Below are 12,877 nucleotides of genomic sequence, written 5' to 3'. Positions count from 1 at the left end.
AGCCCTCTATCACGGTCTGCGGCTCCAAACCTCACCCAAAGCAGCAGCAGGAAGCAGAATATTTATACATTTATTTATAATGAAAGTATGGTTCTAATTATTTACAACACATCGGAAAGCCGAGGTTTGTACAGGTGATCGATCCTGGCTGTCCTGGCTGCAGCAACAACACAGCCCCTTCTCAAAAGCACAGCTCCTGTCTCAAAAGCTGCCCAGTGCCGTGGAGCAGTCCCGTGTCACTGCTCCATGCAAGAGTTCTGTCTGCACCAGCCCACCCCACTCAGTCCCTGGTGCAGCTCGTGTCCAAAACAGTCCAAAAACAGCAGTCCAAAAACTGATTCCCAAGTTCTGCACATGAGGCAGGAGCTGCTGGACCCAACTGCTGCCCTTGGGGAAACCACCGTGGAACCTTCTGGCTCTGGTGGAATCCAGTGAATGAGGGAAGAGATGAGGGTGAGCTTCTGGAAAAGGAATTCCTGCTGGGTAGGAGCGAGTCTTGGGGTGACCAGGAACAATTCAGTACCAGGGCTACAGTGCCAAGTCCACCTGGGGCAAAGTGGACCTATCCAAAAACCTGAGCATCCCCTCACTCCAACACATGTTTAGAATGAGAACTTGTGGGATTGGTAAAATCACATTTCAAACTAAAACCAAGCTGAGTTACAGGAGACGTCTGAAATAAAAACCAGGAGTTTTCGAAATGTCATGCTCAAGTTTTTTGTGACTCCTGGATGTTCCTTCCCTCTGATGAAAGTCGAAAACTGAGGCTGAGTCACCAGTGGATCTCTGGGGCTGACAGCAGGAGCACTCCAAAAATGCAAATGCACAGTGAAGTCAGTGTCGCTGACTCTTCCCTTTCAGTTAGTTGGGAAAAATGGAAAATATGGCCCAAAAGAGGCTTCCCTGGTTCCTCCTTATAGCATTTCTCCCTTGCACAAGGGACTAGCTCGGTCAGGATGCAATTCCAAATATTCCTTTTTAAAACTGAAAAATACACTGCCAAAATGAGGTTTTTAAAAACAATGGAGCCCTTCCAAGGGGAAATTGGCTTCTGCAAATGTAAAAACAATGCGTCTTTGCCAAGTTCATTCTGGAATATACATGCATTATTGCTAGAGGGGGAAAAAACCAGATGAATGAAAACTCTTGTTCAGTTTTTATGGTGCCATCCAGAACGGCATCTGTTGTTTAGCTCGCTGTTGTGAGGACGGGTACTGATACCCCAAACTCCAGCCCTGTGAAAAAGTACTTGCGTTTTTATGGCCACCGTGTTCCTCCTCTTCATCTGATGAATCTCCAGCATAGGCCACTAATCCAAAGCCCTTCTCTGCAGTTTTCAACTTCTTGGCTTGATGATCTAGGAGGGGAAAACAAAACAAGCCCCCCCCAGCCCCCAAGAAGGAAAAAAAACAAAACAAAACAAAACAAATAGAGATAAAATGCCCCAAAAACGAGTTAATAATAATAATAAAAAAAGATGTTAATTGTAAATTGTTAGTTGGACACCATTTTGAGGTCACAAGGCCAATGGTCATCCAAGGTCGAAGGCCACACGAAACAGCAGCAGCAACAGCCATGTGATCCATCAGAACCATGTAAGAGAACAGAGAAACAAGAAAGAAACACACAGAAAAGGTAAAGTTAGCAAATGGCTCTCATCGAGGGCAATTTCACCGTTAAAGAGATCAACACGTCAAGAAAAGTAGAAATTTGGTTCAAAAGGAAGCTAACAGGAGAGCAGGGTGTGGGAGCAAGACTGCAGAGGAACTAAGGTTAACCAGGCTGGGTGATGTTTCTGCAGAGCTGAAAGCACTGAGCTGCCTGCAGAGTTAAACAACTGCATGTCTGACCAAGTTCAAACCCTTGCTGAGTGACAGCCCTAGGAAAGATGAAATCCTGACAGCACTTGTGCTGTCTGCAGCCAGAAATGTGTATGAATCTCCACCTGAGCACAATTCCCCCCACACTCCCCAGTGCCTCTGAGGCAGCTGCTCACAATGCAAAGCCTCACCTGCGCCACAAAAGAACCCCACCACATTTCTGTGCTGCCTGATGGGTCAAAACTCCCTGTCTTTAGTCCCTCACTTAATTAAACTCCTCTCATTTCATTTATTCAAGCTTTGAGAAGCAACCTGCGTGTATAACCACAGCAAGCATCAGAGATTTTAGAGCAGTGCAATGCCACCTGCTTTGCACTTCAACAAAGAACAGCCAAAAAAATCACGAGTTTAGACACATGTTTAAACCACCACCAGCTCATTTGGGAAAGGAAACTGGACTTACAAGGGTGTTTGGGAAAGGAAACTGGACTTGCAAGGGCATTTGACCCGTTGCACTCACCATGGTTGCCTGGTAAAGACCCCGCACCTTTTCTTTCTTCCGATTCCGATTTCATTCCAGTGACAGGAAAAGCTGGCGGAGGCATCAACTGCCTGTTTAAAGCAATATTTTTTCTATTTTAAACCAAGCTGCCAAGAGTCAAAGGTAATAAAAGCCAAATTCCTAACTCAGCCCTCGGCCTGCGGAGTTGAACTCTAAATTCCCTGACTCACCCAGTGACTGGACTGGAGTGACTGATGGACCCCACCTAGAGCTCTGCAAGGCCTGCCCTCTCCCAACATTCTTACTTCCAAGTGGGACAGGAATGGATTGGATGGATGGACCACTAAAGGGGCAAGGAACTGGCTGGGTGGCCACATCCAAGGAGTTACAACCACAGCTCAATGTCCAAGGTGAAACCCTCAAGGGTCTGTGCTGGGGCCAGCACAATGGAACGTGTGACAGTGGCAAAATTCCAGATCCACACAAAGACTTAGGGAGGAGTGGAAGTGAAGCTGTTTTCATTCTGTAGCATCAAAAGGAAACCCTTCTCCTTAAAAAAAACCCAACCCAAAATACAAAAAAACCCCCACTCACAACCAAACAATCCCCCACGTCACAGAAGAGAACATGAAACACATCTCTGAAATACAAGCTCTGCATCAGAACCAGGAGAGCCTGGCCATGGTTTCCTCACTCACCTGTCCCTCTCTCTCTCCTTTCCTGAGGAACTTGCTGCCTTCGACGCGGCTCCCTCGATTTCGCTCTGACTGGAGAAGCCTGTACCTAAATTAGTCATATGAATGGGTCCATGCTATGAGCAGAAAAACACACGGCATTAGCAAATCTACAACTACAACAAAAGCTACAGCTCCTTAATGATACTGTTAGGAAACCCAACCTTTCAGAGCATATGGCCAGCTAGCAGAAGGAGCCTCTAATCACCACTGCTACACAAAATGCTTTCTCCTAAAAATAGTGAGGGCAGCGTGGTAGGAAACACGCCTGAGCATCAGTCTGGAAGACTCCTCACCACCTACTCCACCTCAGCAGTAATTCAGGACAATAAAGAGAGCTGCTCCCTTCATGGATAACCTATTACCTCCTCAGTCAGCTAATTCTGAACACTGGACAGACCTTGTGCCACAGGAATCTGCTCGAGATTCTAATATAAGCTCTAACACACAGGCAGTTCTTTATTGCCTCTAGGCAAAGCTTTTATTAAGGGTTTTGCCTGTGGCAGGGGTGTAGCATCAGAGAAACACTTACAGACACTCCCTTTGCCCACATGCAAATTGGAAGAACTCAAAATTATTTTTTCTTAAAATCATCTATCTAAAAAAACAAATAAATTAAGCTTTTAAACTAGGCTTCTTGAAATCCTCTCAAGTGCAACCTGCAAGGTAAATGGGAAAAACTGGAAGTTATTACATTTCCCTCCCTTGAAAAGGCCACCTAAAGACCCCAAAAATTCCAAAAAGACCCCAAATAATCTCCCCTTAAGCCAAGCAGTCCCACACTCTTGTCATGTCTGTGACCTGGATGCACCACTCGTCTTTGGGAAGGGCTGAGGGGATGGCAAGCAGCTGGAATGAGTTACACCACAGCTTTAGAGCAGTGCATCCACTCACAGACACCAAAGTGTGGGCCCTGTGCTTTGGAACAACCTCTGCCCTCTGCCCAAGGCCCTGCACAGCTGCTCCAACAGCCTCTGCTAACAACAACCTCTCGCCAACCCCGCTCTGCCTCGGTGAGGGAAGTAAAATTGGTGATTTTATTCCACCTGGTATCCCAGCAGTCCTGACTCTCTCTCATCAGGCAGTTCCTCGGTGAAGCGTCTCTTTTGGCCCTGGGGATGGGGCTGGACCTGTGGCTGGGTACCAGTTGGCATGCTGGTTTTTACTGGGGCAGCAGGAAGGAAAGGAGCGCTCAGCGGACTCTGCCAGGCACAAGTCGGAGAGAAAACACAAGAAAATGTGATAATATGTATGCAAAGTGTTCATTCAATGCAATGTCATAGAAAGGAGCAGAACACATAAATAGTTTCTCTAGATTGTAAGAGAACTTAAGAGGAAAATTCACAACTGAAGAGGTAAAACAAGTATTTCATTTAGAGAATGTTCCCACCTCAAACTAATCCCCATCTCTAACTTAAACTCATGCACCTACATTGGGGCATCACAGAGGGTGAGGATGCTCCTCAGAAATGAGCCCCCACCCCCTGAAAATGTCCTTGCTCTCAAGATGGAATATGAAAAATGCAGTAGGAAGCTGCCACATGACAATTTAGTTGCTTAGAAGGATCAGCCAAACAAAACAAAAAAAATCATCATCCCCCCCAAAAAACCCTCAAAACAACCAACCAACCAAACAAAGCCCCACAAAGACACACACGCACACACAAACAAACAAAAAAAAAAGGCAAAAAGAAAGCCCTAAAGAAGTATTCTCCATCTGGAACTACAGAAGTCGTTTCTTGCTGGTTTAGTGTCCACCTACAGAGCAAAGAGCGACCCTGGGCAGTACCTGGCCAGTGCTGGCTGGAGGCTGGACCTGAGGTATGGGGTACTGCGTGGGCACGGGTGGCACCGCCGTGGGCAGCGTGGGGAGGACTCCAGGAGCCAAGGGCACTGCAGGGGGGACTATCCCTGGCACCCCGTAGGGAGGCTGGACAGGCTGCTGAGGAGGGGGAACCACAGGATAACCGGACTGGTACCCGTTGGAAGGGTAATAGGAGGGCTGGGAAGGGACGCTGTTGATTGTGGCCGGCTGGGTGAAGCCTGGAGGGAGAGGGAGAGAGGACATCTTAGTTCTAATTCCAAATGTCAAACAAGTTGGACTCTAAATGCTGAGTTACTGCTGATATTTACCTGCCAAGGGAACTGCAGTGGTTATCTGGTTCACAAATCGGGAGTACTCGGCATGAACCTACAAAGAATTTCAAAGATTAGACAATAAAAAAATGTATTTACAGTATTAACCTTTAGTAATTCCCCATAACCATGTGAGGGAATGCTGATTACAGAACACAATGTGCACAAGGACAGCAATAACCCAAACGTAACAATCCACCCATCAAAACTCAAGTAAACATCCCCCTGATCCTCCTGGCCTCTGTGGCAGATTTGTGTAAATTATGGGATGATCTTTCAGAAGAAAGAGAGTGGCATATTAATTACGACAATAGAGCCTCAGAAAATAAAAACGTTTCCAAATATTTTTCAAGAGACTTTGTAGCCCATACTCCATTATCTTATTATTATATTAACTGAAAGACTCTCCAGGGCTTTATTTTCATGCATGTAAGAGAACCTGAGAAATTGAAGATTCTCTTTGTACATGTGAGAGATTTTGTAGAACTTTTTTGCTACACCAATCACTTTCTCTTTCCTAAAGCAGACAGTGCAGCTCTGGACATCATGTAAAGCTAAAGCATGGGAAGCTGGAGCAACGAGCAAAAAGCAGGTTTCTTTTATGTTTACAGTCAGACATTCCCATGTCCTCATCCCCAGTTCTGCTCAGAAAGCATTTGCATTTCCCCCCCCTAAAATTCCAGTACTCTCACTCCTTCCTGAGAACTGTTCATTCCCTGTAAAAGTTTAGAGAGCAACCCTTGGAAGGAGAAACCTATGAGCAAGTCAGGCACATGAACAGCTTTGCTGCAAGCATTTGCATTAAGAATTCCTTGGCCAAGCACACCCCAAAGCTACAAAAGGCTCTGAAATCTCGTATTTGTAAGAGTTACTCACGGTCTGCAACAGGTTCTCACAGAGCTTTTTAGCAGCTGCCAAACCTTCTGGCTTTGGGTGACTGAAAACATACACACAAAAAAAAAAACCTCGTAAGAACAAACTTTCCTGTCAAATTTGGGAGCTCCTTCTTTGCCCTATCACCATATGGTTACACCCTTATCACTTTAGAGACACGTCTATTGAAGTCAAACAGGTTCAAAAGATTTCTCCTTTGCATTTAATCAGTAAAAAATAAGAATTCCCCACAGTGATTTAACATTAAGCAACATTCCTGACTGGCCACTGGGATATTTTATGGCTTTTTGGAACTCCCCCATACCTGATGTAGATGTACATGGGTTCAAAGGCTTCTCTGCCTGATGCTGGTTCTATGCAACCTGAGCCTTTCCCTCGAAGAAAGACTTTGGCACCAGTTTCAATCTGAATGTGCTGCAAGTAGGAGCAGCCAGGTCCTTCCACCTTCTCCTTCACATTAAATGTGGGAACAGCATGTTCCAGCCCAACAAATAACTTGTCCTGGACATAATGCATCTGTAAATGAACAGCAAAAGCTTAATATTTCACTCTAATGGGATGTTCATCTCACTGCTGTGACAGACAGAAGGGTTCAGTGTCAGATGGCACAGTGAGCCCTGTGCTTTTCTGGAAGTAGGACTGCTCTCTCCATCCTTTTTCTTTTAGGAGGCCACTGTCACCCGAGTCTCACTCTCCAGACTCAGTCTTGCTAGTCCTCCAGATTTCACAACACAAGGTGGGGGTGATTTTTTTATCTTTTGTGTTGTGGGTTTGTTTGTTTGGTTTGTTTTTTTTTAATAAATAGGACATGACAGGTCCCCTTTGTAAAAGGTAAATCTTGTAAGCGGTGATATCCAATGAAATCCACATCAATGGTCACTCACCCCTGACTGGAATGGAGGTTTTTGGCCAACAGCTGGAGTTATCTGGGTGATGGGGGCTGGCTGGTGATAGACAGTGACTGTGGCTCCGTTGAAGGTCGGGCTGGAGCCTGTGGCTGCTTTCACCACTCCATTGGTAATGATCTCTTTGATTCTGTTAACAGCTCCTGGTTGAGAGAACATGAAATCCATTCTTATTCAGCTGCCCAGAGTAACCAAACTGTGACATGACAGGGTTACTTTCCATATTCTGTGACAGGATTGCATCTTCCAGTGGGGCCCAGGATTAGCATCCTGGTATAGGATTACACAGGATTCCCAGGGAATGGCTGGAGCTGTGTCAGGGAGGTTTAGGCTGCACGTAGGAAAAAGTTCTTCCCCCAGAGGGTGCTGGGCACTGCCCAGGCTCCTCAGGGAACAGTCACAGCCCCAAGGCTGCCAGAGCTCCAGGAGAGCTTGGACACCACTCCCAGAGATGCCCAGGGTGGGATTGCTGGCGTGTCTGTGCAGGGCCAGGCGTTGGAATGGATGATCCCTGTGGGTCCCTTCCAGCTCAGGTACTCTGTGAAGTACGAGAATTTCTTCTCCATTTCCATGCTGATAAAGTTTGGGTCAATGTTTTAAGGCAAGGCCAAGGTCCTGCACAAGGCAGAACAACCCCAGGCACCAGCACAGGCTGGGGGTGACCTGCTGGGGAGGATCTGAGGGGTGTCACCAAGCTGTCCCTGAGCCAGCACTGTGCCCTGGCATCCTCAGCACAGCAGGGGCAGGGAGCTCCTGCAGGGTGACAAAGACGCTGAAGGGCCTGGAGAGATCCCTGCCCAGGAAAGGCTGAGGGAGCCGAGGCTGTTCAGCCTGGAGAGGAGCCCCAGCTGAGAGGGGCCCTCAGCCCTGGCTGGCCCTGGCTGGTCCTGGCTGGTCCTGGCTGGTCCTGGCTGGTCCTGGCTGGTCCTGGCTGGCCCTGGCTGGCCCTGTGTGCAGGGAGGAGCAGAGCAGGGCCAGGCCCTGCTCCAGGCCCAGCAATGGCCCCAGAGCCAAGGGCAGGGACTAAGGACAGGAACTGCCCCTGCACAGGAGGCAGAACTTGTGCCCTGGGCAGTGGGCAGCCCTGAGCAGAGCCCAGAGAGGCTGTGGAGCCTCCCTGCCTGGATCTGCCAGACCCATCTGGCCACAATCCTGTGCCCTGCGCTCTGGGATGTTCCTGTCTGAGCAGGGAGGTGGCACCAGATGTGACCCTCTGTGGTCCCTTCTTGTAGGAGGCCTCCCCATCACACACCTATTCCCATGGATCTTGGTGTGGTATCAGTGAGATAAGAGCTGGACCTGCCCACTCCCCCCACCTTCCTTGTAGCCTATCCAATGTTTTGGCTTCCTGATGAATGCAGGACACGGGACCTCAGGGATTTCTGAGCAGAGATCTTGGTATCAATGTTTGAATGGAGTCTGTTATCCCCACCAAGATGTTTATAGCTCAAATCCAACACGGGCACTCAGACAAACCCTTTATCACAACAGGGAGAGAAAAAGCAGAATGTTTTGTACTCACTGTCCACCAGCTCCCGTGTCTGACCCTGAACATGAAGATACAAGGGACGATCTCTGCAAAGAAAAAGTCAAATATTCAATTAAACCACAGACAACACAATAATAATGGATCCAAACTAATTTTACTACAGTCATTACACACAGGAAGTCTTCCACAAAAATCTGAAATGCCCTCCAGATAACAAAATATGAATTCCTTGACTCTCACAATGCTCAGGCAAGAAAAGCTCTGCACTGAAAATATGATTCAGGAGTCGATGACGTCTCATAGAAGTTACACCACTGAGAACTTCAATTAGCTTGCCCACACAAATGGGACACTAACTAAAAGCAGCAAGAAATGAGTATTTGGGGAGTTGCAGTGTTCTGTGGGGAAGAGTTCAGAACAGTGTGATCTGTCAGGGTGGTGGCTGGCATGGCTGTTTTTTCAGCCCAGCAGTATTAGGCAACCAGGACCACCAGAATGGCAGATTTATTAGTGACACTGCTTGTGAAGAACCAACCATGCAGGAACCCCATCACTTTGTCACCTCTGGAGAAAAGGAGAAGAACCTCCAAAGAAAGAAATACAAACCCAGGTCCCACTTTGGCTTTCTCTTCTGCTGTCATGAACCTCCCTCGAGTCGAGACAGCTGCTCCACTCAGGCGACTGATCTGCAAAAAATGTACAAAGCTCAGTGACACACCTGCCAATAACAAACCAGGCACACACAGAATACCAGAGCTTAAACAATGTTGCTGTAAAAACAAAAAACCAGAAATCATTCATAACGTGCTAAGAGACTGATGCTGGCTCTGAAATCATCATTCAACAATTTACTGAGCAAACCAATAAAGGATTAAATAAATATATTTAGAAAACACAAGGAGTTTTCCAGAAGAAAACAACCACTGACCAGAGTTCACTGCAAGTTCTTTCAGGTTAACCTTATCTCCTCAGTGAACCTGACAGGTACAGCTGTGCTGGGTTATGTAACCTCAGAGCTGCCTGCCAAGGCCAGCAAAGCTGCCGTGGGCGTGGGCCCTACCTCGTCCTGGGTCTGGCCCCTGGTCAGCAGGTTCCTGCACGTCAGGGGGACGTCGTTGATCTCCACCTCGGCCACCACAAGGTCATCTTTGCTTTTACTCGTGGCTGGACCTTTTCCCAGAGCCTGCAGCTTCAACGAGAACCGGTGCAAAAAGACCAGTGGGTGGAAAGCAGTGAGGCAAGAAAAACAAAGTGAGCGTGGAGCTCGAGGGGCGAACGTCCTTCTTGTTCACCCCTCTCAGCTGTTGGAGGCAAAATCTTTACAGAGATTAGCGGAAGGTACATTGGACCTGCTGCTTGATCTGCCTCCTCACAGCCCTGAGCCCAAATAAACACAGCAGCTTTATCCTCAGCACATATTAATAGAATAATTAATGTTTCTGCTCTCTGCATGATGTGGAGCTGAGCTGTAGAGCTGCTGGAACAGAAACCAAAGCATTTTACACTTGAATTGGCAGCTCTGACAGAAATCTGAGAGGCCAATGAAACGTGTACTTCATGTTTGTAGCCCCTGCTCCTCTCAACAGGCTTTACACAGACAGAATTCGGGATTTCTGTCCAAGATCTGAACTCATCCACACTGTGCTTCCCCCCATCTTTTTTTAAGACAGGGGTGAAATATTTTGTGTCAGGCTAAGAAATAAAAAGCCACAGATAGAAATTCAGAAGACACAATGGAAAGGCTGGAAGTTACCACAAAGACCTTTTCAATGTACAGAGTAAATACAGCCTTCTAAATAGTCTGAAATTATTTTGGGGACATAAAGGTAAAACAAGACTCTAAAAAAAAAAAAAAAGAGAACCTTCCAGGATCACCCATCCTCTCTCAAAAATATCATTTGAAGCACTTGAAGGAGAGCCACAAGGCAGCTACAGAGGGGATCCAGTACAGAGTACTGTTCTGACTTTAAACTGCTCCACTCTTTCCACACTTAAAAAAATAAAAGTACATTCATTAACCTGTAGCTCCTTAATTTCCATTCCCTCGCAACCTGAAAGGTCAGCAGAGTTAATTATTCCAGAAATGCCACCACTGAACATGTTCTACCAAAAGCAACACATGCAATGAAAGAACTATATGCACATTATATATATTTGTTACTATACTAAAAAAAAAATCTGCAATAAAAATTGGCACCCCGAATGCCCATTAACACTTGGTTAATGGTTCCCAGAACAAAAGTTTGTCGCAGGATGTCAGAGTGCCACCAGAGCCTGTGACAAAAACCAAGCTGGGAGAATGAGACAGCACCAGCATCTGCCGACTTTTGGATGGCTCAAAGTGCCAGCCAGCAAATGGATTTTACTTCCATGGGCTGGAGCTGTGGAGGCTCCCTGACACCAGGCCATGTGTCCTTAAAGCTGGGAATTCCATTTTGGGTGGATTGTTCAGCACTGAGAAGCAAATCCCATCATTTCCATGTGGGATTCCTACAGCTAAACTGTAAGGAACACCTGCTGCTGAACCTCACACAGGAAAAAGGCTGCAGGGGTGGTTTCAGCCCCAGAAGTGACAGGGAAGCAATTAAGGAGAATTTGTGGCCATTCCCCACTCTTTTTTATCTGTGAGTAAATCCTGTGGCAAAATGAGCACTCCTTTGGATGCAGCCTCACAAGGCAAAGCCCCAGACTGGAACAGCCAACGCCACAAAACCCCATTCTTCTGGGTAATTCTTTTATTTCAAGAAATTGGGGTCCTCAAAAATGGAAGGGAGGGACTCCAGAGGAGGCCCAGGGTGATGGTCCCAGGGCTGGGAGAGCTGGGGGTGTCCACCTGGAGAAGGGAAGGCTCCAGGGAGAGTTCAGAGCCCCTGCCAGGGCCTAAAGGGAGTTTATAAAAAGGAGGGAGACGGACTTTTTACCAGGGCATGTAGTAACAGGACATGGGACAATGGTTTTAAAATGACAGAGGGCAGGGTTAGATGGGATATTGGGAGAGAATTCCACCCTGTGAGGGTGGGGAGGCCCAGGCACAGGGTGCCCAGAAAAGCTGTGGATATCCCTGGATCCCTGGTAGTGTCCAGGGCCAGGCTGGCAGGGCTTGGAGCAGCCTGGGACAGTGGAAGGTGTCCCTGCCATGGCAGGAGTGGCACTGAGTGGGATTCAAGGCCCCTGCCAACCCAAACCAGCCTGTGATTCCATGAAACTTGAAACAGCTTCTAAACTTGGCTCTAGCACAGGCTCAGGACATGCAGAAGAGCAAGACAAGCCTGTGAGTGGAGCTGGAAAAGCAGCTTTAAGTTACACTTGCTCTAGAATAGAAAACTCAGAGATTGTTTAAGAGGAACACACAGACACCATCCAGTCCAAGTGCCTGAGCTCATCAGGGTCAGCCAGGCTCAGGGCAGGGCTCAGCAAAGGCTGAACAAGCTGTTTAGGACTTGGACATACAACTCCAGTTGGTGACTTCCTTAGGCACCGAAATCATTTGGTCCCATATTTTACAGCAGTTGTTTCACACGGCAATTTTCCATCAGCTCTGCTGCCTGGAAAACACTTCAGGAAAAACACTTTGAGAGTTGGGCTCGATCCTCGTGGCTCCCTTACAACTCAGAACGGAGTAAGCTATTCTACGCTTCTGAGAAAAAAAGTTTTTCATCTCCCTACAGGTGGCTTTGGTAAAGTCTTACAGCGGCCTGACATCACAGCCATCCACTGCTATCCGTTATGCTAAAAAAACATTTTAAAAAGTCTTTCCGAGTGCTTTCACTGCCTCCAATTTCATCGCGTTCCGGCTCGGTGACAAACCACGGTCCCCAGAACCCAGCCATGACACCCCCGCGCCCACCCACCTTGTCCGCCGTGCTGGGCGCCGGCTTCAGCTTCCCTTTGGCCATCAGCATCGCGTTGATCTTCGCCGCCACGGCCGCGGCCGCATCCAGCGCTCCCGAGGGCGCCGCGGAGCTCTCGGAGCCGGCCACGGCCGCGCCGCCATCGCCGCCCCCGCCGGGGAACGGGCGCCCGGGCAGCGGCGCCGTGCCGGGGAGGAGGAAATTAGGGGCCGGGCCGGGCTGGTCCCACTTGCTGCGGCGCCTGGAAAACACAGAGAGAGCGTGAGGCATCGCCCCGCGGGGAGCCCGAGCCGCCCGAATCACCCGTGCCGCGCCTCACCCGCCCGCGGCCCCCGCGTCCCGCTGCGCTCCGCCGCCCGCCGACATGGCCGACACGGCTCCCGGCCGTCACTTCCGGCCCCGCGCCCGCCGCGCCACGCCGCTTCCGCCCGTTGCCATGGGGACGGACGGGGGGGTCAGGGAGCCATGGGGCGGGGAAAGGAGCCCGGAGATCGCCCGGCCCAACCGCCCGCCGTTATTTTCACGTCTGCTATCCCAAATATGATG

At 48.5% G+C, this 12,877-nt stretch overlaps 1 protein-coding gene and 1 non-coding gene across 4 annotated transcripts; both read right to left on the bottom strand.

Moving 5' to 3' along the window:
- Positions 1 to 52: 52 nt before the first annotated feature.
- KHDC4 (KH domain containing 4, pre-mRNA splicing factor) lies at positions 53 to 12,715 on the bottom strand. 3 transcript variants are annotated; one of them, XM_066206627.1, is made up of 14 exons: positions 12,651 to 12,715; positions 12,332 to 12,572; positions 9,541 to 9,669; positions 9,087 to 9,166; positions 8,514 to 8,566; positions 6,971 to 7,134; positions 6,391 to 6,602; positions 6,069 to 6,129; positions 5,190 to 5,247; positions 4,846 to 5,099; positions 4,103 to 4,258; positions 3,021 to 3,133; positions 2,341 to 2,432; positions 53 to 1,357 (listed from the first exon to the last, which is right to left on the bottom strand). In XM_066206627.1, the coding sequence occupies exons 1-14, from the start codon at positions 12,695 to 12,697 to the stop codon at positions 1,158 to 1,160; spliced, it is 1,860 nt and encodes a 619-aa protein (XP_066062724.1). In that variant the 5' UTR covers positions 12,698 to 12,715; the 3' UTR covers positions 53 to 1,157. The 3 variants fall into 3 exon arrangements, with proteins under 3 accessions (XP_066062724.1, XP_066062725.1, XP_066062726.1); XM_066206628.1 differs by having other exon boundaries at positions 9,541 to 9,663; XM_066206629.1 differs by lacking the exon at positions 53 to 1,357 and having other exon boundaries at positions 3,021 to 3,105.
- Positions 6,680 to 6,808, bottom strand: LOC136303270 (small Cajal body-specific RNA 4). The gene has a single exon (XR_010724203.1). It is a non-coding gene; the product is annotated as a small Cajal body-specific RNA 4 (non-coding RNA).
- Positions 12,716 to 12,877: the final 162 nt, after the last annotated feature.

The sequence above is a fragment of the Chamaea fasciata genome, unplaced genomic scaffold (assembly GCF_029207755.1).
Source record: "Chamaea fasciata isolate MVZ Bird 193981 ecotype frontalis unplaced genomic scaffold, bChaFas1.0.hap1 SCAF_31, whole genome shotgun sequence".
NCBI classification, from domain to species: domain Eukaryota; kingdom Metazoa; phylum Chordata; class Aves; order Passeriformes; family Sylviidae; genus Chamaea; species Chamaea fasciata.
This window is presented reverse-complemented; position numbering and strand designations above follow the sequence as displayed.